Source organism: Manacus vitellinus, unplaced genomic scaffold (assembly GCF_001715985.3).
Source record: "Manacus vitellinus isolate BGI_N305 unplaced genomic scaffold, ASM171598v3 scaffold_103_pilon, whole genome shotgun sequence".
NCBI lineage: Eukaryota > Metazoa > Chordata > Aves > Passeriformes > Pipridae > Manacus > Manacus vitellinus.
This window is the reverse complement of record NW_021938814.1, coordinates 189,168-216,999: the sequence shown is the minus strand read 5'-3', so window position 1 is coordinate 216,999 and position 27,832 is coordinate 189,168. Positions and strand designations below refer to the sequence as shown.

Here is a 27,832-nt window from a genome sequence, read left to right as displayed (position 1 = left end):
TGGATGGGGCTTGGAGCAACCTGGGATAGTGGGAGGTGTCCCTGCCCATGGCAGGAGGTGGAACTGGATGAGCTTTAATGTCCCTTTCAACCCAAACCATTCTGTTATTCCATGATTCCATGATTTAAAACTCTTAAAGGTGAAAGAAAAGCTGTGTTTTTTTAAAAAGGAGCAAGACAGGCAGGAGGAAGTTACACCCTAAAAATGTTTCACATATTTTCTAAGCACGTGGTGCTGCTCTCACAAAGATAAACTGAAAGCAAATCCCACCCTCCACTGTCTGACAGAGATGCACCAGCACAGAGGACTGAGGAGAGTCCCTGCCCTCCTGCTTCCAGAGGGACAGCTGGTGCCAGATTCCAGCCCCTGGTGCCTGGATGGGATCTCCCAGGTTTTCCCCTCCCTCCAGTTCAGCTGCTGGGAAGAGCAACAACCAGTGCAGATGAGCAGAGATCGTTCTGTCCTTTCAAAACATCAGAATCTGAAGGAGAATAATTTTTTCAAGGAGATATTGGCAGGTTTGGGGAGAATGTCTCCAGGCACAGCTAACACCCCAAAGCAGCCTTAATGTCCTTAATTCCATCACCTGAACACCAGGAAAATCAGACTGTTTGCACAACACAGGGGCAAAACACAAGGTATTATGAGCAGGATATATTGATTTCCCAGCTCACTGGAGACATCAGGAGAGACAGATCACATCAAGCAGGTCTCTGAACTAATTTCATCCCTGTTGTCTCTGCTTCTTTCATGGGTGCCACTGGCAGACAGAACTTCACCTTTTTCATAATTATTTTCATATTTACTTCCATGTGATGAAACTTCCATGCTCTGCTTATTAGATCATCTGCCCCACTGGAGAGCCAGGGATTAATTTTATAAGATGGCTGCACGTTACTGGAAATCAGTTACCTGAACTGGTCTTTTCTGGCCAGAAATGAGTTATTTGCTTCGAAGGAAGTTGTACCTGGCAGTGGCAAAACACCACCCAGCCAAAAAGGAGAGGAAGGGGGGGCTCAGCTTTCCTAAACACAGTTTTGTTTTCACTCGTTTTCTGGGATGACTCCTCCTTTCTCCCGGCCCTCTCCTGGCGCCTTGCGATTACGTCAATTCTCCAGCTGCTCATTCAGAAATTGTCAGGACACAGTTCCTTTTCCCCATTTCATAACAGCTCATTGCCATGGCTCCGAAGCAGGGGTGGAAGCCACGTTCTTCTTTTCCATATGGCGATTCCAAGCGGGAAAGGGGAAGGAGAGCAGAATTTGCATTTGCATTTGTACTGTCAGACAGCATTAAAAAAAAAAAAATTAACATTCTCCAACTGGTCTAGGACTGACTTTTGGCTAAAATTAATTAAATTAAAGCGGCGTATTTCACATTGTACCTGTGTGCAGACTGACAGACGTGTCTAATGTATTTAAGCTCCTAGAGGAGAATAAATCAGGTAAATTCCATGCCACTAATTATGCAACCTTTGGTGAATGCTTGCTGAAGCCTGTTTTTCCTCAGCTATGGAAGAACAGGACACAGAAGTGCTGACTGCTTCCCAGAGAGCCACTAATAAATCAGCCTTGTCCTGAAATGAGCCTGCACAATAAATACATTTCATCCCAGAGGATGAAAGGCAGCCATGTCCCATCATCTGTGCAAACACAGCCTGCCAGACCAGAGCCTGAGAAAGCCAACTTGCCAGCCCTGCTCTCGTGCTTCCTTGGATCCCAGGAGTCTCATCACCTCAGCACTGCCTGTGGAAAGCAGGGTGGGCAGCCTGGGCTCTGATCCCCCTGCTGAAATCATGGAATCCTGGAGTGGTTTGGGTTGGAAGGAACATTAAAGCCCAGCTCATTCCACCCCCTGCCATGGGCAGGGACACCTCCCACTAGCCCAGGTTGCTCCAAGCCCCATCCAACCTGGCCTTGGACACACCCAGGGATCCAGGGGCAGCCACAGCTTCTCTGGGCAACCTGTGCCAGGGCTTCACCACCCTCACAGCCAGGAATTCCTTCCTAATATCCAAACTAATCTCTCCCCTTTTAGCTTAAACCCATTCCCCCTTATCCTACCACTATCTGCCCATGAAAAAGTCGCCCTCCCTCCTTTCAATAAGCCACCTCTCAGCACTGGAAGGCCACAGTGAGGTCTCCCTGGAGCCTTCTCTTCTCCAGCTGAACAACCCCAGCTCAGATGTCACCCACACAAGCACACAGATGTCGTGCAGTGCTGTATTCTGAGGGTATTCAAACCAAGTTACCACACTGAAAAACACAATACACCAAGGGGAGAAAATAGAGGCTTGATGGGAATCTTTAACTTGTTGTTATTTCCTTGGAATAGAGTATCCCTGTATCGACTGTGTCAGGCTGCTTATCAGCAGCTCTCCAGGGATTAGTTTGATCAGCAGTGATATCCCTGTGGGTCCCTTCTGCAGCTGCCTTTTACACCACTCACATATCACAGTGCCACCAAGCACACCACGAGCCAAGCCCTGAACAGAGCTTACAGTCAGCCCCCATCCCTCTCCAGAGAGCTTCAGCTTCCAGGAAGCTTATCTGCCCTCCACAACGGCTCTGGCAAAGCCACACATCCCTCTCCAAGCTGTTGTCCCCCTTGCACTGATCACATTCAGCGTGGCTGCCGCTGGGACATGAGTTCTGCTCCCTCTATTCATGCTGAATTCATGTGCCACATGACAGGCAGTGATGATCAGCAGGGCTCTGGGGAGGCCGGGAGAGGCGGCAGCGCTCTGAGCATGCACCAGGAATCCTCTCCTCCTCTCCCAGACAGGCTGGCGCAGAGATCTGCTTCTCATCCAGCTAACGAGGGGAAAATGGGAAATAAAGCATGGAAGCAGCTCACACACACTGCCAGGGCAGAGGGGGTGTTGTTCAGCAACGACCTGTGTCGATCCTGCACAAAGGATGCACGCAGGGCAGGGCTGCATCCCGAGGCACCGAGCCTGGCCTGGCTATGAGTTGGCAAATTCCCTCAGCACGGGGCTGCCATGAGGTGTCTAGACTGAGGTGCTCCTGGGAGACTGTCTTTGAGAGGATGGAGCAGGAACCATGGCTGGGCAAAGCCCTCTCTCACACCCATCCGTGCTCTGCAGTCCTGCCCAACTGTGCTCCCCAAGGGTTCCAGGCCAGCAGGACAGAAAGGCTCCCAAGTTGGTTTTCACCACACACACACCTGCTTTCTATATCACCACCCCTTTTCATATCATGGAATTCTGGAATGGTTTGGGTTGGAAGGGATCTTAAAACTCACTTTGGTCCAGCCCCCCCTGACATGGGCAGGGACACCTTCCACTAGACCAGGTTGCTCCAAGCCCTGTCCAACCTGGCCTTGGACACTTCCAGGGATGGGGCAGCCACAGCTTCTCTGGGCAACCTCTGCCAGGGCCTCACCACCCTCACAGGGAAGAATTTTTCCCCAGTATTCCACCCAACCCTGCCCTCTCTCAGTGTAAAGCCATTCCCCCCTGGCCTGGCACTCCAGGCCATTGTAAATAGTCTCTCTCCATGCAACTCCTGCATCCAGGTCACTGCTGGCCACACAACCCTCCCTCCACCCTGCTCACACCTCTGCTGGGATTTTTTCAGCCCCATGGATTCAGAGGATCCCAGATCGAGCAGGGAAAGCCCCAGGTGTTGCCCATTCACTAACCAGAGCCACCTGAAGTGACACATTCACCTCCATCAGGACTCCTGCTGTCCCCTTACATCAGGGGCTGGTGGTCTGGGAAATGCAGCAGGGAATGGGAAGGCAGAGCCAGACCTTTTTGTGCCCTATTTGGAAATCAATTGCACCTTCCCAGACTGGAAGTACAGATGTAATTCCAGCTCTGCCAGGAACCTGTGGAAATGATGGGTCAGTGACAGAGCCCGGGATAAAGATCTGCACCCAGGGAGCTGCAGGGCACTGCTGATAAACAGGTGAAGAAAACTGTCCTGGAAAAAATGAGCCCTGTCCTTCAATAATCAAGAATGGCAGGTAAACTGGAATGGGCTGCCCAGGGAGGTGCTGGAGTTGCTGTCCTTGGAGGTATTCAAGGAAAGGCTGGATGTGGCACTTAGTGCCATGGTCTAGTTGACAAGGTGGTGACCGGTCACAGGCTGGACTCCACGATCTCAGAGGTCTTTTCCAACATAACTGATTCTGTGATTGTCAGAGGCCACACTTGGCAGGCTCCCTTTGAGATCCCAAACTGTCCTCTCCAAAGTCAGGGCAAACTCCCACACCCCAACAGCACAGCAGAACTAACACCCCTGCCCAATCCAACCTGCACTCCCACGTTCTCCTGGTGAGCATCCCGCTCCTCTGCGCCCCAGGATTGTTGGAGTAGGAGCTGAACGGAGTGGCTGCTGCTGCCAGGCTTCATACTCACCCCCTGCTTTTTTTGGAGCAGTGGCAGGACGTGGAGTGCTCCTCCTTCCTGCCAGCCCTGAGTCACCCAGCTGGCAGCACCTCTGCTCCAGCGTGGCCAGCTCAGCCCCTTCTCCCTCTGGCAGAGGGAACAAGGAGACGAATGATCCTGCTGATAACATGAGTGGTTTGGGACCTTCCCGGCGTGAACGCTGACAGAAACAAGAGCTTGGATGATCACCAGCCACCAAATCTGTCTGTTACAACACCTCAAATGCCAAAGTCCAACGTGAAGCTTTTTAATGACAACACCTACTACCACTCACTTGCAGCTCCAGTGCTCAGCTGGCTCTGAAGCAACAGCAATTCCTACTGCTGTGGAATTCCCAGGCTGAGCTCCTTATTAGCAAGCTTTAGAGACACAAGAACACAGCCACCTTGGGAGTGAAGCAAATTAGAGACCAGCTCGTTCCAACCCCCTGCCATGGGCAGAGACACCTTCCACTAGACCAGGCTGCTCTAAGACCTGTCCAACCTGACCAGGAACACTTCCAGGAATACACCTCCAAAACTCCTGCTTCACCCCTAGCACACATTTTCTGCATGCTCCTTCATCTGCTCTGTTTGTCAGCAACAGCCTCCCTTCATCTCCACCACCAGTGCTGGATTTAGTAATTTCTGACGCGAAATTATTTTTACCCTTTTGTTGCTAAAATTGCCTGGAAATTAAAGTTTGGTAAACATGCCACAAAATCCTAGGATACAGCATTAAAAGCAATTACGGTCTGGAGAAAACATTTATGTATATAGAGAGCTTTAAATACTTGATATATACTTTGTGGGCTTGGCAGAGTTCAGCCCCTTCTCCAGAGCCTCCACCTCATTTGGGAAATTCACGTTCAGTTCCTTTCCTTCTGTAACATTCCATTTTCCTTCAGCTGATGGCAAGGGGGAACATTTCTGGCAGGAACAAGGGAACTGGGGGTCTCTCTGGATTGAAGTGACTTCCAGAAATGATCCACCTCATGCCTCCCAGAGCCCATCCCAGACTCCTTCTCCCTCTGGAGAAGGTTCCAGTCAGTGATCCAGGGGAGTTAATATAAATCCCTCTGCCCCTGAATATCACTCAGGCCCTAAACAATATTTCCATGTGCTGCTTCTCATCCATGGGCTTAGCAGGGAAAATGCAGCAAGACACAACCAACTCCAGGGTTAGATGGGATATTGGGAAGGAATTCCTGGCTGGGAGGGTGGGGAGGCCCTGGCACAGGTTGCCCAGAGAAACTGTGGCTGCCTCTGGATCCCTGGAAGTGTTCCAGGCCAGGTTGGATGGGGCTTTGGAGCAACCTGGGCTAGTGGGAGGTGTCCCTTCCTATGGCAGGGGGGTTGGAACGAGATGACATTTAGAGGCCCCTTCCAACCCAAACCATTCCACATGATTCTATGATCATATTTATGTTGTAACGTTGTCTTGTCTCTTCTTTCAAGTCCCAGCACTTCATTTTTTCCCCCTCATTTACAAGCCAGACATTTAGCTGTGAATATTTCTGGCTTTTTGTGTAAAGGCCCCTCTGTCTGAAACATCTCAGCTTTCACTTGTCAGGTTCCCAGCACTCGGACTCACAAAGAAACGCCAGGAAGTGGAATCTGAAAATCCACCATAAAAGGTCAGAAATCAAATAACAAACAGAAAGGAAAAACAACCTACCAAAATCATCCTTTTCTTCCCAGTTTAACCCATTGCTGTGCAGTCCAAGTGTGTGGCAGGGATGATCTCGGCCTGGCCTGTGCTGGAAACAAGCCCCTTCTCCTCAAAACAGTTCCTGGCCTTTCCTGGCTCCCGTTAGGAGCTCTCATAAATCTCCTAGCCAGCTTGAAAACCCCCACCACGAAGTATCTATAACCTCTGAAATCCCTTTTATGGTTTTACAACTGAATTCTTGATGGGTGGGTCATTCCAATTGCAACACGGGCCACGACGGGGAACATGAGATTTCACACAATTTGTTCCAGTCTGTGCTGTTTAAAGGAGCAACTGGGAGAGGGGATCTCTAATGGTTTTACTGGATTGGGGGGAGCAGGCTGTTGAGCATCAGCAACTGCCAAGCACAAACAATTTCAGGAAAGAAAATCAGTGTAATCCACTACAAACCCTCCCTGAGCTGGCTGGACTTCACCATGCCAAGCAGGATTTCAACCAACATTCCTTATTTTGGGAAAAGCAGGGTCCCCTACTCACAGTGATTTTTTTATCATCTTCAGCTGCCTCAACCATTCAACTGGCAGCAGTTGTGAGGTCTGGGCACCACTTAGCAACGTTCAGGAAGAGCCTTAAATGAGGCATAGCCTTATGCTGACCTTTAGCCCGAGGCTAAATCCTGCTCTGGGTGCATCACACCCCACCACATGAGCTCCCAGGGATGTGACAGCGAGCCAGCTTTGACCGGGGGCAACACCCCCCACTCGCTCACCCCAACCTGCTCTGTGAGCTTTTAAAAAAGCTCAGTTATTTTCATGAAACAAAGGAGGGGTTGCACCAAGCAGCTGCCTGTTTCCAGGCCTGAGTAACTGGGACAAAGTTTGATCCGTTTCAAAATAGCGCTAATTTTTTTAATGACCCATAAGCCCATTTTTAGAACAAAGCAAGGACTTTCTCCTTTCCTCCTCAGCTTCAGGAAAAGCCTGAGCCTCCTCCTTCGCCAGCTGAAAAATGAAGCAGAGGAATAATCACCCCATGGACTGATGTCACCGGACAATGCTGCAGTCACTGGATGTAAACACAGCGTTCAGGGCAATGAGGTTTTGTTGTATAAATAGAATAAATAAATCTATTAGAGGTGGAGTTTGTTTGGGTTTTTTTCCCCTCGTAAAAAATAGAGGCATTTTGCTCTCTTAATTTCTTACTTGCAGTGTCAACCAGCCCGGCAAAGCGCCAGAAAATCCTCTAGGAACAGGTAAACGTCTGTGGGATGTAGGGTATGACTCTGAGCTGTGGGGAAGGCAGCTGATCCCACAGAGATCCAGCTTGGATCCGTGGATGCTTCCAGATTCTTGTAGAGAATCTAAGGGGAGAGTTCACCAACTCAGTGACACATCACATTTCACTGGAGTGGGGCTCAGCAGCACAGGCTGAGGGATGTGCCCAATTGCCTTGCTGGACCAAGGCTGTACTTCCCAAGACGATGTTTTCCACGCTTACATCCCTTCCGGCATCATTTGCATTCCCTTCTCCTGCCATCGGGACCTGAAGGGAAAGCACCAGCGCGTGGACGTGTGTGCAATTCCCAACGCGCGCGGGGCTGACACGTCTGTCACACGCTCTGTGAGACAAAGCTGAGAACGGCAGCACATTCCCTGGCAAGTTTTCCCTCCGGTCTACCCGAGGATCTGACGACCCTCGTTAAGTCACAGTCAAACACGGCACCGATCAAATGAGCTTTGCTAATTTTCCACCCCTCTCCCTCCCAAAAAAAGCCCCCCTGCCCGCTCCGCTGGCTCGGATCACACACTCCGTTATCCCAGCATTTCCTGGAGCTTGTCTCTGAACTGTTAATCATTACCATGGGAAATCCTACACTCATCTACACAAATTAGGATGTAATTTGTGTATCTAAACATCACAGTTCAGCTCACCCCGCTCCGCCTGAGGAGCCAGGATACCTGGAGCAGCGGTGAGCGAGCTCACACGGAATATGACTCCGGAGGAAATGGCAAATTACTCTCCCCAGCAGCCTCAAATAACGGAAAATGGCTGGATAAAACCTGATTTCCTACGGAACAGCGTGGCAGGCGGAGGAGCCCCTCGCTGGGTGCAGCCCACCTGTGGGACCAGCTTTGGCTCCAGTGGGAAGCAGCAGCCGCTGGAGGATCCAGGCGGCTCCAGAGGGAACTGAAGCCTTGCAGGAAGACGCCACAGAACTTCCTCCTCCCTCGTCACCCTGCTCGGCTCCCCGGCGATGCTGCCCCCCAAATCCCCCGGCCTCGGGGAGGGTTGTGTGGGGATGGGTTTAAAATGGCCCCTTCCCTGGAAGGTGTGACACGACAACAAAGCCCTACGGCTCCCAGAAATGGGAAAAACCCTCCGGAGGGGTGAGCTGCCGGGGAAGGCCAGTGGCTCTGACTGAGGAAAGTGGGGTGAGCAGGATTCCTGCCCCTGGACGAGGTGGGATGTGGGTGAGGGGGGGTCTCTGCTCCTGGATGAGGTAGGATGGGAGTGAGCGGGATTCCCTGTTCCTGGATGAGGTGGGGTGGGGGTGAGGGGAATCCTGCCCCTGGATGAGGTGGAGTGAGGGTAAGTGGGACACCTGGATGAGATGGGTTGGAGGTGAGGGAAATCCTGCCCCTTGGATGGGGCAGGATGGGGGTGAGCGGGATTCCCTGTTCCTGGGTGAGATGGGGTGGGGTGAGCAGGATCCCTGCTCCTGGACGAGGTGGGCTGGGAGTAGGGGGGATTCCTGCTCCCGGGTGACGTGGGGTGGTGGCTGAGGTGACATCTCCCCTCCGGGACCGAGGGGACACCAGGGACAGGGCGAGGGGTGTCCGGGCAGGCTGAGGAGAGCCGGGGCAGCCGGCGGGGTCTCCCCGGGGATCTGCCGCGCGGTGGCGCGGGGCCGTGACTAAGCCCGGAGCCGGGGACACCCCCCCGGCCCGCGCCCCAGCAGTAAGGCCATGCGGAACGGCGGGGCCACCCCCTATCCGCGCATGCCCCCGTTACCCGCATCCCTTAGCCGCCTGCGGCCCGCGGGCGGGACGGGCTGGACCCCCCGCCGCGCAGGAGAAGGAGGACTGCCCCGATTCTCCGTGTGCCCCATCATGAGGGATCCCGCCCCGGGCCGAATCCCCGCCTCCGGCCCGGCCTAGCCCCCCGCCCGCGCGGTGACCCCCCGGTCAGCCCCGCCCAGCGCGCGGGGCCGCCGACCCGCCGCAAGGCCCGGCTTGTCCGCCACCAGCTGCCCACACGACCGACACATCGCCTCCTACCTCCAGCTGCTCCTGTCCGGCGGTTGCGGCGCCAGGCGGCGGCTGCGGGAGGAGGCTGCCGTGTCGTCGCCTCTCGACCGCGCTGCGTCTGGCCGGGGCTGCGGCGGCGGCGGGGGCGCTGGGGAGCCGGCGGGAGCCAGCACTCATCCCCGCCCGCCGCAACGGCCCGGCCACGGCCCCCGGGCAGCGGCGGCACGCGCTCTGGGGGGCACACACAGAGACACAGACACACACAGAGACACAGACACACACAGACACACACACACACAGACACACACAGACACATAGACACACACAGACACAGACACACACAGACACACACACACACAGCGGGGTCCCCGCCGCACCCCCCTGGGCACCCACCCACCCGCGGCGGAGGTGATGGATGGGGGGGCTCCGGCACGGACAGGAGGGTCCCAAATCCAGGTCACTTCTGGCAGCAGGGCACTGGGATCGTGGGGTCATTCACACCCGGGGGGCGTTGACACCTTGGGGGCACTGGGCACACTCTCAAGGGTACCCATCCGTAGGGGGCCATGGGTGAGGGACTCAGCACAGGCAGGATGGTCCCACATCCAGGTCACTCCTGGCAGGAGGGCACTGGGATTATGGGGGCACCTACATGTGAGGAATCCACACCTCAGGGAGGACTAGGCACCCCCGTGGGCACCCACTCACAGGGGAGATGGATGGGGGCCTCAGCACAGACAGGATGCACCCACATCCAGGTCCCCCCTGCTAGGGCACTGGGATCATGGGGAGCATCCACACCTGGAGGCATCCACACCTCAGGGAGGACTGGGCACCCCCGTGGGCACCCAGGTGCTGGAGGCATCCCTGTCTGGGGAACCAGGCTTGTTTGAGGTACTGGGCACTCACCCACAGGGCTCCGTGGATGGGGGACCCAGCACAGACAGGATGCTCCCACATCCAGGTCACCCTTGCCAGGGCACTGGGATTACGGGGAGCATCCACACCTGGGGGTGACTGGGCACCCCCACGGGCACCCAGATGCTGGAGGCATCCCTGTCTGGGGAACCAGGCTTGTTTGGGGTACTGGGCACCCACCCACAGAGGTCTGTGGATGGGGGACCCAGCACAGACAGGATGCTCCCACACCTGCCAGGGCACTGGGATCATGGGGGTGCCCACCAGGTTGCTTCAAACCCCTCCCAGCCTGGCCTGAGATACACTTCCAGGGATGGGGCAGCCACAGCTTCTCTGGGCAACCTGTGCCAGGGCCTGCCCACCCTCACAGCCAGGAATTCCTTCCCAATATCCCACCTAACCCCGCCTTCTGGCAGTGGAAAGCCTTTCCCCCTCATCTTGGCACTCCAGGCCCTTGTCCCAAGTCCCTCTCCAGCTCTCCTGGAGCCCCTTTAGGCACTGGAAGGGGTTCTAAAGTCTCCCCAGTGCCTTTACTTCTCCAGGCTAAACACCTCCAGCTCTCCCAGTGTGGCTCCAGAGCCGAGGGGCTCCAGGCCTCAGAGCATTTCTGTGGCCTCCTCTGGACTCGCTCCAGCAGCTCCACATCCTCATTATGTTGGGAGCCCCAGAGCTGGACACAGAACTCCAGGTGGGTTCTCTCACAAGAGCAGAGTAGAGGGGAATAATCCCCTCCCACACCACTGGGGATGTAGCCCAGGGTGTGTTTGGCTTTCTGGGCAATGCCAGCCACAGGGAGTTTGCTCATTCCCACCCTCTCCATGTGGACCACGCTCATCCTCACCCAGGGTTTGCCCACACTTGTGATTCCAACAAGCTGCTGGAGTCGACCTGTCTCTGAAGCCACATCCCAGTGCTGCCCTTTGGAAGATGCACAGCACAGTGCTCAAGGAACAACCCATTAAACTGGAAATGTGGTGGTCACCAGAGGGAACTGAGCCCCAGACTGTATCTGCAAGAGCAGATTTTGGGAGAATGCTTTTCATTTCTGGACTCTGGCCTGCAGCAGTCGGGGAAAGCCGGTGGCCATCCAGCTTTGCTGGAATCACAGGAGCCGGCAGGATCCGCTCTTCATCTTTGACAGCGGGAAAAACATTCAAAAACGAACCAATTTGCTGTTCCAGGCAGCTGATCCCTGCCAAAGCCATGTGTTGTTGTGCTCCCATTGATATGCTGATACCTAATTCCTAAGTGCCTTCTCCAGTAGTCTGTGACTGCCTTCCCGGTTGGCTTCTTCCCTGTGTTTACAGCATCAGGATGAAACACATAATTTTGGCTCATTTTGGCTCGCTGAAGTGCTGGCTCACGTGGGGCAGGGAGCTGGATCCTGCTGGGCACTGTGACCACGAGGAGCTCAGCCTTGCAGAAGCCCCATTAGAATTTTTGTAAATAATCCCCAAAATTGCACATCCCTGTTGCTGCTTCAGTGTAGCAGAGAAGAAATTGGTGTTCTGAGGGGATATTTCTTCTGCTGGACACTCAGAGGGGTTCAGATGGGTTGAAAGAGGAGATGGGAAGAAAAGCAGCTGGGAAATGGAGAGGGGGGAAAAAAAAGGAGGATGGAAAAGGAAATCTGTTAATTTGAAAGTCTAATTAAACTAAGATGGGCTCAGGTCCTGTTTTCCTCATTCCCTTTGAGAATTGCTGCTAAGGTTGAGCTTGTACTGCCCCATTTACTGGCATTTTCTCCTTTTCTCTTGCCATTATGGCACGTGGTGTCCCAATGAAAGAGGAGTGGAGAGGTTTGATCCTGTGCTGTTCGAGAGGGATTGTCTCCATGAACTCCCAAGGCCTTTTCCTGCATTATTTCTTATGATCCCAAGTTGGGGCATTTGCAGATGATTTTGTTTCCCGAGGGTGACTCAGCATTTGTTCATTTTCATCCATCCCTCTGCTCCACCAATTCCTCCTCCCTTTATTTTCCCAGTTGCAAACAGCCCTTCCCAGGAAGCATCTTTCCTTTCTTGCTGCCCGAGCTGCCGGATCACGAAGAGCTGATTCCACAGCAGATGTGCTGAATGGGCACAGAATGGAAGGATTTCTTGAGGAGAAATGACGCTAAATCAAGGCAAAAAGAGAAAACACCACGGAGAGGCAGAGCGGAGCAGGCGGTTCCCGATCCGTGCGACGGGAGATACAGCACTGGGAAGGCCCCAGAATGAGGAGAAAACCTGGAATTTAGTCCCTCATGTGTAGCAGTGGCAGGAGCCGTTTCATAATTTACCTTGATTCGACTGTCCCACTTACCCAGGCGGCTCTTAGAGTTGCTTTTCATGTCCCCGGCCCCTCGTTGTGCAACACTTACGTAAGAGGTGCCAAAGGCTCTGCTCTTGCTCAGGTGCCACCACGGACTTGCTGCTGAGGGAAACGGTGCCATCCACACGGGTTTTCCTCGCCATGACACCGACAAGGCGTTGCCTGAGCCCCTCCAGGTGACAGATCTGTGGTTATCCGAGGATCCTGGAATTGTTCGCTTCCTCCCCGCAGTTTTTGTTATCCCTTCTGCCTTCTCAGCCTTCGCTCCTTCACTGCTTCTTCTTAACTGCATGGGAAAGTCAAAGGAGTCTGTGTGGAGCACTGCAAGGGGATGTCTCCCCAGTAGAGAGAAATTGCCCATTTGTCATTGCTGTTTTTAATTTCTGCACCCTTATTCTTGGGTTAAGAGGCCACAATTCCTAGGAAATACCAAAACAGCTTTTTCCCCGCTCCTGGAGCTAAAGCCTCCCTAACATCTTTCTGTTGTTTTTTTGTTTTTTGTTTTTTTTTTCCCCTTACTGAAATATTTTAAGTGAAGCAGATCTTTGTTGCTTAGGAAATCCTGCTATTCCTGCTGTTCCCATTTCTCACCTCAAGTTGTGCTATGGCCGCCTACATTTACAGGGGCTTTGCAGCCAAAGGAATTATGCTTGCTGCTTCTGTAAACAGGATTGCACACTAGGGCTGCAACAGAGGTATTTCACTGTGGAGGAGACAGAATTCCAGCAGTTAATTAAATTACTTGCTTAATCAGTCACTGGGAAGGCCCTGCCTTCTGGAAGATGCTCTGGAAACTGAAGGAGCTACTTAAGAATAAAAAAAAAAATATGGAGATACAGAGCCATCAGCACAAAATTTCAATCAAACCAAGCCCACAGGCCTGGTTTTACATCAGGGGCTGCCTTTGCACAATCTGTGGTCCTCTTATTTATCTTTATTAGGAAAAGGCTCATTCCCCAGAGAGTGGTTGGCACTGCCCAGGCTCCCCAGGGCAGTGGGCACGGCCCCAAGGCTGCCAGAGCTCCAGGAGGGTTTGGACAACGCTCTCAGGGACAGGGTGGGATTGTTGGGGTGCCCTGGGCAGGGCCAGGAGTGGGACTGGATGATCCTTGTGGGTCCCTTCCAACTCATGATTTTCATTTCAGAGGTCAGTAAGATGTCTCCTAAGCCCAACTTCCCATCTATTTCCGACGCTGTTTTCCATTTGTTCTTTCCTGCACCGACAGGCAGATGGACATTACATTGAAAACATCCTTCCTCACCAGCCTCTTTTCTTTTTTGCAACGTGGCTTTAGTGAGTCCAAGCCAAACCCTGGGCGTGCCAAGTTTGTTTCTAGGATTTCCCCTTGAAGATACACCTCGGCCAGGAAAAGGCTTCCAGCTCCCCTTGGCAGGGCCAACCGAATCCACCTGCCTGGATGATTCAGCAAGATACTTGCAATATGTTCCAGCCAGGTTTGTGCACCTGGAAACGTGGGAAGCAGCCTGGTTTCCAGGCAGTGCTCTGAATGCCCCTTGTTGGTGCTGTTTTTAGTGGAATGGCCACATTTTCCTGCATCCTCGTGCTGAGCTGTTGCTGTTGGTGGAGCTGCTGGGCTTCACCTCTGCCCTCCTGCACGTGCACATGGGAGGGAAGGGCATCCAGCTGGTTTCCTTCCTTTGAATGCAAACAGCACAATCAGCTGCAAAGTCTCCTGAGATACATCTACGTAAACAGGGTGACACAAAAATAATGTATAGCCACAGTGCTCCTCTTCCTTCCGTGAAAAACAAATCCCTGCACAAGGCTCTGAGCTGTGCCTCACTTAATTCTCCTGCTCCTGCAAGGGAGACAAGGCTCCTGACAGCCTGAAAAGGCTTCTCTCTTCCCAGAGCATCTCAGCACAACCACTGGAGAGATCCTCAGTCTATGTTGGACTTTCCCAAGTGAATTCCCAGGCTGGACATAAGAAGCGTCTAACAGGCCTCCTTCTCCTGCCTGAAGCTGTTCCCTTGGCTGTGTTCTCTCCATCCATCTTGCCAAGACCACTCCCTCTTTCTGCTCTTTAGATTTTTCCAGGCATTTTGGTACTTGTCATCTTGTGCCCACAGCAGCTGCCACCCCAACTGTCCCCACAGGGCCATTCCAGCAGCGAGAGGCCATTTGGGACCCCCCAAAGCCTTTCCTATCCCTCTTATTCTAGATCCCAGTAGCAGAGCTCAGCAGGCAGGTAAAGCAGCATTAACAGCACTGAAAGCTGCCCAAGTGATGCCAAGAAGAACTGGACTCAGGAGTGGAAAGGTGCCTGCAGAGATTTGGGAATGGCTCCAGGGCAGGCCCTTCACTTGTGGCAAGACAGGGTGTAGCAACAGTGTGTGTTCCACTGGGGAGGAAAACTAGCCTGAAAAACCCAAACCACAAACTTAGGAAAAAAATACATCTCAAATCATAGGGAAGATGCTGCAGCAGTTTTTGAATACCTTCCGCGTGACACTGTTAGACCACGTGAAATTAAAGATATTTACAAAAACTAGGGGCTGAAGTATCTTTTCCTCATGCTGCCATTTCATACCTCAGTGTTTCTCATTTGCCAATGAAAATGCATCCACATTTTGCTGCTTTTAAAACCACCTTCATGAACATTGTTCAGTTAGAAATTCCTGCATCTCCCGTTACCAGATGAATCTCGGTCAGTGTCTCGTTAAAATAACCTTGGCTGTTCTTCCTCCTAAGACTACAATACAAACAGCTCACATTCTCTAATCCTACGTAATGCCTTATGTAAAACCACTTAACATTCCTTTTAAGGCTGGGACCCATTCAGACAGAAAGATGCTGCATAAAAGCACATTCCGAAACACGCTTGACCAGAAAAGCGACGTGGTCTAGGGCGGAAAATATGGAGCAGGAATCGGTGTTTGTTCAGGAGAACACGCCTGGCAGCAGAGTCCGGCCATGTCTTGCCCTGTGAGCTTTGCACAACTCATTACAATCATTAATTAAATCATTAGGCTGGAAAAGCCCTCTAAGATCGAGGCCAACCCTTAACCCAGCACTGCCAAGGCCACCACTAGCCCATGTCCCCAAGTGCCACATCCACACGGTTTTATTAGATCCCTTCAGGAATGGTGATTCCAACACTGCCGTGGGCAGCCTGTTCCAACGTCTGACCACCCTTTCCATGAAGACATTTTCCCTAATATCCAACCTAAACCTCCCTTGGTGCAACTTGGGGACATTTTCTCCATTTTCCTCGTTTTTTTTCTAATCAAGAAATTGCAGCAGTAATACAGTCCCAGGGCTGGTTTTATCCACGTACACTTCCCAGTAGTGCTTCCAGCAGGGACTGAGACTCAGCTGGGAAAGGTGGACTGGAGCTCAGAACACAAGATGGGCTCTGAGAGCCCACTCTTCACCTCTGGCAATATGGGATGAGAAGCAACACCTCCAGGTGGAAAATGAAACTTAACCCAGCAAGGACAAAATACGGGAGCTTAGACATTAAATTCCAGCCCTCAGATCTGTGAGATGTTGTAGGAGGCCAAGTCTTAATGCACCATCTGCAACTGGAAAATGAAATGTCCTTTTTCCTGTGCTGTCACCCGATGGCTTGTCAAGAGCAGCAAATCAATAGAGTAAAAAGCAGCGTCTGAACCCTCAGCTGAGGAAAGGAAAAGAAAAAGGACGCAAACAGCTCCATATCAGGAGCACAGGAAGCTGATTTATGAGGGGAGAGGTAATTGTTTTGTTAAAAATCACTTGAGGAAATACAGCTCCCTAAAGGGTAAATAGTTTCTTGTTTGTTGGGGGTTCAGGAAAACTTAGGTATTTATGTTGGAGAGAACATACAGGATGTAGAAAGCTTTCAGAGCACAAAGGGAAATTAAATGGGAACCTCTTTAAGAGCAGCCCTGAGCTCCCCTGTCTCTGGGGAGCAGGGCAGGTTACATTTTGGAGCCTGCTCCCGACACACACAGTTTCAAACGAGCCCATAAACAAATCCCAATTTGGGGTTAAAACCCAGACTCCATTTTAAACTGAGGATCAATGCCCAGCTACATTGTCATTAGACTATATTGGACCAGTGTGGGCTTGTGTGGCTGCCAAAAACACAGAAACTCTTCTTAAATAACCATCTTGAGCACCAAAGAGACTCATACATCTGGCATCCATTTGATTTTTTTTTTCTTACCTAACTTCTGCAGACGTATTTCCTGCGCTGAGAACGTGGTAGTTTTTACGCCTAGGAAATCACACCTCCTTTAAGGCCTTAATGATTTTACGTGCAGGGACTGCTACTGCGAATTCCAGCATTCCTCTGCTCCATATCCCCACCTCTGGGTTTCCTGAGAGACCATAGGTGGGTTTTGCTCAGAATTTCGGCCGCTTCGCCGCAAATAATTGTCCTCCAAAGAGGGAAGGGCAGCTACAGAATGCCTTCCACTTCGCAGTTTCACAGAAGCTTTTTTGGCTTTGGGAGCCCAAGGAGGCAAGTCCCAACAGGTCTGAGGTAATTCTGGTGTGACTCTCATTGCACTGGCTGCCCACAGAGCTAAATGCCCTGGGTGCCTGATCAGCCCACGAGAAGGATTACGTGGTGTGGCTGCAAGGCTGCAATCCAGAGCAGTCCTGCATCTTCCTCTTGCACCTCAGAGCCTCTCTGGGAGCATCCCAGCCCCCGGAGCTCTGCTCAGTTTTGCCACGGCAGCTGTGATAATCCCGACCAGGATGTACACAAAGGAACAGCTCTGGTGTGAAAGATGGAAAGCTCAGCCTTGTGTTTGTAGAAACACACATGTGGATATAAATACATATATAATATATAGGTGGCGTAGGCGAGCTGGGGGCTTTCCTCCTGCATCAAATCAAGGGGCACAGGCTAAAGGCCGTGCCTGCCCCCACACTTGTCCCTCCACAATAAAGACCTGTTGGAGCAGGGTCAGAGGAGGCCACGGAGATGCTCTGAGGGCTGGAGCCCCTCTGCTCCGGAGCCAGGCTGGGAGAGCTGGGGGTGTTCACCTGGAGAAGGGAAGGCTCCGGGGAGAGCTGAGAGCCCCTTCCAGGGCCTAAAGGGGCTCCAAGAGGGACTTGAGACAAGGGATAGAGGGACAGGACAAAGGGGAATGGCTTTAAGCTGGAAAAGGAGAGATTTAGGATGTATATTAGGAAGGAATTGTTGGCTGTGAGGGCGGTGAGGCCCTGGCACAGTTTGGCCAGAGAAGCTGTGGCTGCCCCCGGATGCCTGGAAGTGTCCAAAGCCAGGCTGGACGGAGCTTGGAACCACCTGGGAATGGTGGAAAGTGTCCCTGCCCATGGCAGGGGCGTTGGAGGCGGATGATCTTTATACGACCCCTTCCAACTCAAACCATCCTGTCACCGCTCCACGGGCTCCGGACGTGGCGGCGGCACCGGGGCCGCGGGAGGGGGGGGAGCAAGCCGCCCGTAACAGCCCCCCGGCAGCGTCCCGCCTCCCGCGGGCCCGGGCGGGAGGGGAAAGGGCAGGGAAGGGCAGGAAAGGGAAGGAAGGGAGGGAGGGGAGCGGGCCGCCGTGGCCGCGCGGGGCGCTGCGGCGGCGCTGCCGGCCGGCCCCGTCCGACCCGAGCGAAACCCGGCGCGGCTCGGCCGCGGAAGAGAACGCGAAAGGAAGAAAGGAAAAGGCAGGAAGGGAAAAGCAGAAAGGAGGCGGCCGCTCTGCTCCTCCCATCCTTCCCTCCCTCCCTCCCCCCCTCTCCGGCGGGAACAAAGGCTGCGGCTCGCAGTAGGAGCCGGCTCCGGCCTGGCCGCCCCGCGGACGGCCGCAGCCGCACCGCCCGGCCCCGACGCCCCCAACCGCCCCGCCGAGCCCGTCCCCGCCCCGCTCCTCCGCCCCCCCCCCCGCCCCGCCCCCCCCGGGGGGCCGGGGGCCCTTCCCTGCCTTGGCCCCGGGGAGCCCCGGGAGCCGCGGAGGGCGCGGGCCACCCGCCCGCCTTTGTCTCGGCCGGCCGGCCCGGGCCCCGCCCTGACCCCCCCCGCCGGCAGGAGCCATGGGCCGGGTAAGAGCAATCCGGAGGACGCGGCGCTGAACATGGAGCCGGGCGCCTGGGCGAGCGGGACATCCTGAGGCGGAACCCGCAACACGGACGTAACGAGCGATCACCAGCGGGTTCGGGAGCGGCCAACTACGGCGACGTGTACAAGTAGCGGCGGGGGGCCCGCCCTCTGGCAACGCGCCGGGGGCTTCCCGGTTGTCTTAAAAGGATTGGAAGCGAGGGCAATCAAGGTTCCCGGAGAAGCCGCGGCTGCCCCATCCCTGGAAGTGTCCAAGGCCAGACTGGACGGGGCTTGGAGCGCCCTGTGCTAGTGGAAGGTGTCCCTGCCCGTGGCCGGGGGTGGAATGCCATGATCCTTAAGGTCCCTTCCAGCGCAAACCATCCTGGGATTCTGTGATTTGCGCTCGAGGCTTGACTTGGTGAATGTCGCAGGTGATCCTTTCCACGTTACTGCCGGAGGAGGTAGAGGATATCTGCTGCCCGTACCTGTTTTCCAGAACGCATCCTGCTAAAGCACCTGATTAAAAGGGTGCAAGTTTATCCCCGAGGTTAATAATAGCCCGTGAAAGGCAGAAGCAGATTAAAGCTCTTCAGAAGCTGGAACGGAGTTCCAGCACGAGGTAGAGTTAGTGCAGCACGTCAAGTAGATGCTCTTGAAATGGTACATGTGAAAGGTGTCCCTGTCCACGACAGGGGGGTGGAACTGGGTGATCTTTGAGGTCCCTTCCAACCCAAACCATTCTGGGACTCCGTGAATCTGTGTTGCCAGACCCACAGTTATGGGGTACAGGAGGGGTAGGACCGGTGTGTTGCTCTCACACGAGCTCCTTCCCCATCCATCAGGGACCTTCCCTATCCATCAGGGACCTTCCCCATCCATCAGGGACCTTCCCCATCCATCAGGGACGTTCCTCACGCATCGCAGATGCTCGGCAGCTTTTAGGGCTGGGTGGCTTTTAAAGAAAGCCTTGAATCTTCCAGCCTGCCTTTGGCAGCCTGCACGTTCAGCTGCATGGGAAGGGAGGCTGTGTGATGTTTTCCTTTGTAGTGCTGTTGAGTGTGTTTAAAATAGACCTGACACAGCCAAGCGTGCAAGGAAAGGTGTGTTCCTGTGCCACATGAAAGGCAGCGGTAATTGCTCGTGCTGGGGGAGGGCTCTTTGCTAATGTTCAAATTGAAGTTTTATAGATGGATCCTGTTCCCACCACCCCTTTGAAATGGTTACTTATGACCTCGGGGAGTTATTTTTAAAAGTTTTCACGGTGCATATTTACCTTCCTCTTTTACTTTTTTTTTTCCCTCCTACGGTGCTGTGCACAGATCACTCAGCTTCTTTCCCGAGGAATTCCAGCCCTAAATCCTTTAAAAAGAACAATTCAGCTGTCATAAACCTGGAACTCAGCATACCTTGAGCTGCTTTGTTTGTGTGTGCCTGCGTAGTACAGGGCAGCATGACAAGAAACAACCAGGCAGCACGACAAGAAATAACTAGTTGTGTTGCAGGGAAGTATTTTTTTTGTGTCATCTCTTCGTGGAAAAAGAAATATTCTGCTTCTCATTATCCTGGTAATTAGTGGAGAGCTGTGCTGACATGTCATCCAGCTTCCGGTTCCGGAGCTGGTTTGAATTCATGGCTCTGCTCTGTGCCATGTAAACATATCCCCTTTAAACAACAAAAAAAACCACCCCACAACCCTCTTCCCCCCCTCCCTTCCATTCTTTGGGTTATGAAAAATGTGCCTTTTACTCCTGAAACGGTTTCAGATAAGGAATAAACCCAAAACTTCTCCTAGTGCAGCCTGGCAAGTTTAAATCCAGGGTTTTGGCAGTCGTTTTAGACGTTGTTATGAGCCTGAAAGAAGTATAAAGTTAATGAGTTTAAAGTAGTTTGAGAGGCCACATTTGTTTCTAGGTCATTGGTTTGCTCTTTGTTTTTGTAAAGCCCTGCAACAGGGAGGAACTGTATCAAGGGAATACTGAATCAGATGGCACTGCCTCTGATGACAAATATGCACAGCAAACTTATTTTTTAAAGTCGCTGATGTTATGATAATTTTTAAAAGTAAGGTAAACCTTTTTTTTTTCTTGAAAGGACTTAAACGTGTAAACACTGTACTTTTATTTTCCTTAGTCCCTGGTAAGTCTCAGTGCAGATGGCACATCTTGTGCTCGCTGAGTGCTGTCAGCAGTGTTTACAAAATGCATTTATTAGTGACTGCCCAACTGTTTTTATGTTGCAGAGCTCGGGGAAGGTTTGCTAGAGAGTGCTCTTAAATTAACATGGAATTTTCCCCTCACTTCTTCAAGTGGTTTCTCTGCTCCTTTGCTAATAATGAGTCACCAGTGTCTCCAGCACAGTTGTTTTTGGGATGTCTAAGCCGGGCAGCCTCTGACTGTGGGACATCTGCCTCTTCCCCAGATGCTTTCTGGTGGTGGTGGTTCATGCTTCAAATTCTTCTTGGGGCATTTGGTAGCTTTTAGAGTAACTGGCTCTTTTTTGGATGGTGAAGGCGGAGGTTAAGCAAATATTTCTCTTCACTATTAAGTTACAGAAGAATATTTAAGGCTTTTCTAAAATTTTCCTGCCCACTTTGCTTTTCATTACTGCCATGAAAGCTTAAAAGTGAGCTGTGTTTTCTTGGTGTTTGTGGGTTTTATTTCTCTTGTCTGTCACAAGGCACACAATGGTTGATTGTAGGATTGCTGGTAAGTGCTGGATTGTTGATGTTGTTTTAATATTTATCTTTTTTTTTTTCCCCAAAATGCATTTCAGGCTGGGGGAGAAACCATCTGTAAATGAACTCGTCTATTCACAGCATGTGTAAATAGATCCAAGTTTGGGTCTAGCAGTCTTGGAAGTGATTTCCATTACAATCCTAATGTGTTAGTTATCTGTGGTGGGAAAGCTTTTTTCCTTTTTAATAGAGGATATTATTATTAAGCCAATTATGATCCATTGGAATAATTTACCTCTCAAAGCATCATACCAAGCTCTCTTAAATTACTGGCTTTGGAAAGAGGTTCTGATAAGGAAGATTAGGAACTCACTAGAACTTGATAATATGCTGACAGTGTATTTTTGTCCCCACTCTCTCAAATTTAATCTGGCTTTTCTGTTTGCCCACCTTAGTCATAAACATGAAAATCCCAAACCAGTATTTAAAAATGGCATGAAATTTGCTCAGGCATCTGTTTCATGCTGAAATAGATGCTCTGTGTGTGTGTGTGTGTGTGTGTGTGTGTGGTTAATACAGAAACATCCAGCTGATGGGTGTCTTGGAGCAGAAAATTAGACAAGAGGCTAGAAACTGTAAATGGAATTTAATCTCCAGCACTAGGAAGTGGCTGGTCAGATCCCATCCCAGGTAAACTCCCACGGTGTGGTTGGATGTTTCCCTGGATGGGTTTTCACACCAGCGTGACCTGTCAGTGAACCTGCAGCTTTTCAGTAGGGCTTTGTGGTCTTAATTTGTGCCAGGCTGGTTTGATAACAGGGTCACATCAGGAGCTGTGTAAACACGGGTGTCTGCAGTCCACGATGTTTTCTGGAAGCACTTGGAATAGCATAAGACTGGCCTGTTTTGGTTAGCTGTTGGAATTTGGTTGCATCAGAACGTGGAGTTTTTGTGTAGCTGTGGAAGTCGGTGTCCTGAAGGGAGCTGGAAAATAAGAGCTGTGTTAGGGGGATAATTTGCTGGAGCTGATCCTTACTGAGATTTCCTTCGTAGGCTTTTTGTATTTTTGAATGACTCTGAATAGCTTTGGTGGAGAGATTTAGGAAAATGTCCAAGGCCAGGTTGCATAGGGCTTGGAGTGACCAGGTCTAGTGGAAGGTGTCCCTGCCCATGGCAAGGGGTTGGAATAAGATGGGATTTAAGGTCCCTTCCAACTCAAACCATTCACAGGGCTTGGCTTTTCGTGGTTTTTCATGCAAGTGCCCCAAAGGGAGTTTTTTAACTAATCCTTGGTTTTGCAGAAGGGGAACAAAAGGGTGGTTGATGGAAGTGCCTTGTGGAAGGAGGCTCTTGTTTGGCAGCTGAGCTGGGAGCTCATGGATGTGCTCAGCCCAGCACCCTCCGCACGCCGCTCCCGCGGGATGAATAGCTGGATGTCTGTCCTCCCAGGGAGATCAAACATGACCTTGTGCAACCATTCCAAAGCTGGCTTGTTTTGGGTTTTCCAGGCAGCATTGTGAGCAGTAGCTTTCTTTAAAAGGAAGCACAGGGGACGAGGAATGTACCAAATTAATGGCAGAACCTGCCCGTAAACACCAGGCGGGTTTTTATCGAGCATCGTGGAAATTTCATTCCTTCTTGAGTCACCTGCTCAGTCTCTCTTGTGTTGAGATTGTTATTATTATTTTTTAATCTCCTGCACTAGATAAAGGCATTAACTTAGAAGAAACCTGCACTGGTTTGCCACTGATCACTGCTGCAGAGAAATAGTGAGCAGTGAAATTGGATTGTGGCACACACAGACTCTTCTGCTCAAATGCAATTTAAAACAACAAAACCCACTTATTTTATTTTATTGTTTGTTTTTTTTTTTTTTCCTAAGGTTGCCATAAAAGTGGGGCTGTGTTCAGTTTGAGTCAGGTTTTGGCTCTGCTTGTGTGGTCACTGCCTTATTCTCAGAGCTCTGGAGTATAGTTCCTGATGCAGCCAAAGGCTGTTTAGAGCCTGTATTTGATATTTAGAAAATGTCATTCTAAATTCACAGATCAGGAAAGTTATCAGTTAAAGCATTTTACTAAAAATCAATGGGTTAAGAGTGGAGTATTAAGGGTTTTTTGATACCAGAGTAGTTATGGCTGAGACAGTTTTTAATCACATATTCTCAACTTTCTACAAATCTGTTTTGGCAGCTGCCAACCAACTGGATTAGCCAGCCCTGACTCAGCACTTCTGTCCCTGGTGAATATGAGTTGCTGCCACATATAAATGACCATAAAGCATCTGTCATATTGGGGGATTCCACTCTTCCTCTGCACATCAAAGCCTTCAGGCTGCCATGCCTGAACTGTGTGTACTCTTTTTTTTCCATGAGGAGGGTGTTTGGGATGGCATGGAACCAGCGCTGTCGAGTTTCTTCTAGTTCCTGTGGGGTTCCTCTCCTGGGAAATGACAGGCTTGTCTTTTAGGATTAAGTCAGTAGGATTTGTATTTTGAGAACTAAGATGCTCAGTGGATTATTGACAAGTCTCTGTTAGGATATTCAGGAGTGGAATGCGAAACCCTTGGTTTGCCATTTGGGATATTTGTAACTTCTTCTTGTTAAGTGTTTGGTCTTTGTCATGGAATGTTCAAAGCAGTTTGGCTTTAAATGTTACCCCCGTCATTCATGTCCCTCTTTATCAGGAAGGGGTAATGGGTTCAAACTGAAAAGGGGAAAGTTAGGTTAGATGTTGGGAAGGAATTCTCAGCTGGGAGGGTGGGGAGGCCCTGGCACAGGTTACCCAGAGAAGCTGTGGCTGCCCCATCCCTGGAAGTGTCCAAGGCCAGGTTGGATGGGGCTTGGAGCAACCTGGGCTAGTGGAAGGTGTCCCTGCCCCTGGCAGGGAGTGGAATGAGCTGGGCTTTAAGATCCCTTCCAACCCAAGCCGTTCTGGGATTCCATGTTTTCTGTTAATGGTAAATTGTGTGGTGAGAGTAGTGTTTATCCCCATTTCTCCCTGTCTTACTTTGAAGAGCAGGTAGTCTCCAAAATCTCAAAAATAAGGTCTGATTTCTTTTCAACTTGAGAAGAAAGTGAATAGTGCAGTTCATCCCTCCCCTTTGAAACACAGACCACCCCCACCCCCCAACAGCAGAGGAGATCTCCGGGAAGGAAGAACAAAGATCAGGACACCGGGACCTACTTCACCTCTGTGTCCGGAAGATGCAGTGGTCATTCTCATTACCAGCATTTCTGGATAACCTTGAAAGCCTCCAGGATTTATGGGATGAGGTGTCTGAGCCAGTCCCAGTTCTGTCAGCAGAGGAGCGTGGTAGGAGCACAGGGATCATCCCTGTCAGAGGGAGCAGCTCTTCCTGTCAGCGAGGCCGTGCCGGGGTTTGGCAGCGCGTTCCGCTGACACCGGCAACTGTCCGGCCACGCTCCAGCTGGAAAAACAACCTTCCCTGCCACCTTCGGTTGTGTTTGGCACCTGGCTGCTTGGATACAGCTGGGAATGATGAGGAGAGGCAGCATCAACCCAAGGTGCTTCCAGTTCAGAATGATGCAAAACGGGTAAATCTCCGTATTCCTGAAGTTGTTCTTCAGCTCAGGACAGCCCTGATCCACGGGTTTGAGACTGACAGGACTTTTCACAAGGACGTGGAGTGACAGGATGAGGGGGGATAGCTTCACACTGACAGGGTTAGACTGGAGATCAGGAATAAATTTTTGGCTGGGAGGGTGGTGAGGCCCTGGCACAGGTTACCCCAAGAACCTGTGGCTGCCCCTGGATCCCTGGAAGTGTCCAAGGCCAGGTTGGAGCAACCTGGGCTAGTGGAAGGTGTCCCTGTCCATGGCAGGGGGTGGAATGACACGATCCTTAAAGTCCTTTCCAATGCAAACCATACTGGGATTCTGTGACTTCCTCACACTTTGTCATGTGTTAGAATTTTGCATTTTAAATTTTTTAAACAAGTTGGAATAGCTCTTTCCTGATTTTTTTTAAGGATTCCTAGCAATTAGAGCGCTCAGCAGGGTTTGATGGATGCAGCAGCCTTTGATTTGTGGTTTATGGCAATTTTGGTGTTTCTGAGTGCTGGATGTCCAGTAAAAAAATTGCATCCAGAGGCTGGATAAACTCTTCCTTCCTAGATGGTTTTGACAAAAGTTTCTGAGTTTGGTACAGAGAGATTTCTGTTCTGCTCTTCAGCTCTTTAAATTCCTTCACCCAAGTGTTAGAGTAATTCATTTTATCCAGCACAGTGGATTGTGTCCACAAAGACCTCCTCAGCTGCTGCAAGAGCTACAACTGACCTTTTTCCATGATGGATGGATGGAAAACACTGCTGAGAAGCTGCAGCTTGACCCTGTCTCTGGAGCTTTTTGGTGAAAGAGCACATGGGAGGGTGAGCAAAGGAATGGCTTTCAGGCTTCTCCTTCATTTGGGATTGGAGCTCAGGGGTCAATCTGCTTTATGGGTGGTGTTTCCATCCTGCCCCTGTGAAATCCTAAGGAAAGGGATTCAAGAGGGTAGTTGCTTATATAGAATCATAAAATGGTTTGGGTTGGAAAGGGCTTGGAAGATCATCCAGTTCCACCCCCTGCCATGGGAAGGGACACCTTCCACTATCCCAGGTTGCTCCAAGCCCTGTCCAACCTGGCCTTGGACACTTCAAGGGATGAGGCAGCCACAGCTTCTCTGGGCAGAAACATCAGGGAAGTGGAGGAGCTTTAGGGGAAGGTTCAACATCTTATCTCTGAGTCAGGGAACAGGAGCCAGGATGGCACATTCCTCTCTGCTGTGTCAAGAGTCAGTTGAATTATGGATCTGGTGGATTTAACATCACAGATCTCTCAGAATTGCTCACTTTTGAGACTGAATAACACTAAGATAAGAGTTTGAGCAGACACTGCTCAGTACATTGGGAACAGGCAGGAAAAAATCTGACATTTTGTGCAACAGAGGGAGAGTAAGAAGAGCTGAATGTTTTGCTCCAAAGCCTTTACCTCTTCCAGCATTTTTCCCTGGTCTGTTGTCCTGTGTGTTGCTCTGTGTTTCTGCTGACCTCTCTGCTTCTGAAGATAGTGAAAAGATTGTGCAAGATGCAGTCAGGGATATCCTCAAAGTACCCCAGTCCTGGTGTCCAGAACAGCTGCGTGTACTGATCCTTCAAAGTGGCATCTTTAATGCTGGATTTGATATCTTGGCATGTTGGAATTACTCTCCTCCCAAGTCTGATTTCATGTCTTCTGCACAAGTGTGGTGTCTGGGAGGTTCACATTTTCACAGAGATGAGGAAGGTTTGGGTGGAGAAAGAATGACTGAAAAAAGCTGAATGAACTGTATTTTCAGCTTAGTGTGAAAAGCTGGATTTGCAGCCTGCTGAAATGGGAATTTTGAGGCACTCCAGAAAGGCAGGTGCTGTTTCTCTTCAGAGTGAAGAGGTCAGTGCAGGGGGACATTGTTGTCTTATTGATAAGAAATTGTTACTGAGGTACTTTTTGAGTAGCTTTGTCCCGTGCAGCATTAAAGGCATCTTCTTATATTTGGGGGGATGGTCCACCCCAAAAAGCTGTATTTGTGTTCTGTTCTCAGCTGTGTGGATGACTCTTTGCTGACCATGGCTATTGAAGCACCACAGAACTGTGTTATATTTGCCTTAACTTGCTGTTTGATGTACAGACATGCAGGATCACAGCTGAATTACAGCCATTAGACTCCCAAAGACATTTGGGGGATTTAGTCATTAATCCCAAGGGAAGATAAGTGGCAAAGTCTTGCACAGGCACAGGGATGTAAACGTGGTAAAAAGAATAAAGGTGGGGCCGTACCATCTTTTATAGATGTATTTTGTCTTGATCAAGCTGAAGGAATTAAAATCTGACAGGAAGCATTGCCTGGTGAGTGCTCCTTGCTCTCCAGTGATGAACAGCTTCAGCTCTTTGTGTTTTATTTATGTGGGGTTGGAAAACAGCAGCTGCTGAAATTTTGAAGCATTTGGTGTGCAGTGGGGAAAGGGGAAGTGTTTGATGTATCCCTTGCAGGTATTCCCAGCCCAGACCCCAGACCTCAGACAGTCCCCAGGATAAGCAGTTTCTGATAAAACCATTTTGTTTTGTCAGGCATGTCTGGGATTAAATTTAAAGCACTGTGTGAGCTCTGCTCCTCTGCTCCTTGATTAATTGGGAAGAAGCAGGACTAACTTTTGGATTAACACAGTGCCTTTTAAACTTTGCCAAAACAGTTCCTGTCCAGAGTCTGTTTTTAAGTTTGGCTCACAGTATCCAGCGGGACAGAGGGATTTCTGAGGGTGGGTAGGGAGATCTTGGGAATGTTTTATGATCTGCCATCTCTTCAGCATCCGACCGAGCGCCTGCTCAGGGCACATGAACATAAATTTTCCCTTTTTCTCGTTCCGTGGGTGTTGAGTTTTGTGTAAATCCTGCAGTGGGAAGTCTGGAGAACGGACTGACTGTGCTGGCTGGAGCTCCTGATGGGATGGAGGAGGAGGACAGGCAGGCTGTGGCTTTGCTCCAGGAAGGCATGATGTGCAATTCCTCATCCCTGGAAGCGTCCAAGGCCAGGTTGGACGGGGCTTGGAGCAACCTGGGCTAGGGGAAGGTG

The 27,832-nt window shown here is 51.1% G+C and overlaps 2 protein-coding genes across 2 annotated transcripts in view; one reads left to right on the top strand and one right to left on the bottom strand.

The window, feature by feature from the left end:
* The window catches only part of ATL1 (atlastin GTPase 1), a 32,568-nt gene extending 19,882 nt beyond the window's left edge, over positions 1-12,686 (bottom strand). Inside the window, exons 1-3 of the mRNA XM_029963608.1 lie at positions 12,593-12,686; positions 9,343-9,543; positions 6,071-6,142 (exon numbers count right to left, since the gene is read on the bottom strand). Of these exons, the coding sequence (XP_029819468.1) occupies positions 6,071-6,142; positions 9,343-9,543; positions 12,593-12,686 (367 nt within the window). The remainder of the gene's footprint in view (positions 1-6,070; positions 6,143-9,342; positions 9,544-12,592) is intronic.
* A 5,968-nt stretch (positions 12,687-18,654) lies between these two features.
* Positions 18,655-27,832, top strand: part of MAP4K5 (mitogen-activated protein kinase kinase kinase kinase 5) — a 54,412-nt gene continuing 45,234 nt past the window's right edge. Inside the window, exon 1 of the mRNA XM_029963580.1 lies at positions 18,655-18,698. The gene's annotated coding sequence lies outside the window, so the exon portion shown is untranslated. The remainder of the gene's footprint in view (positions 18,699-27,832) is intronic.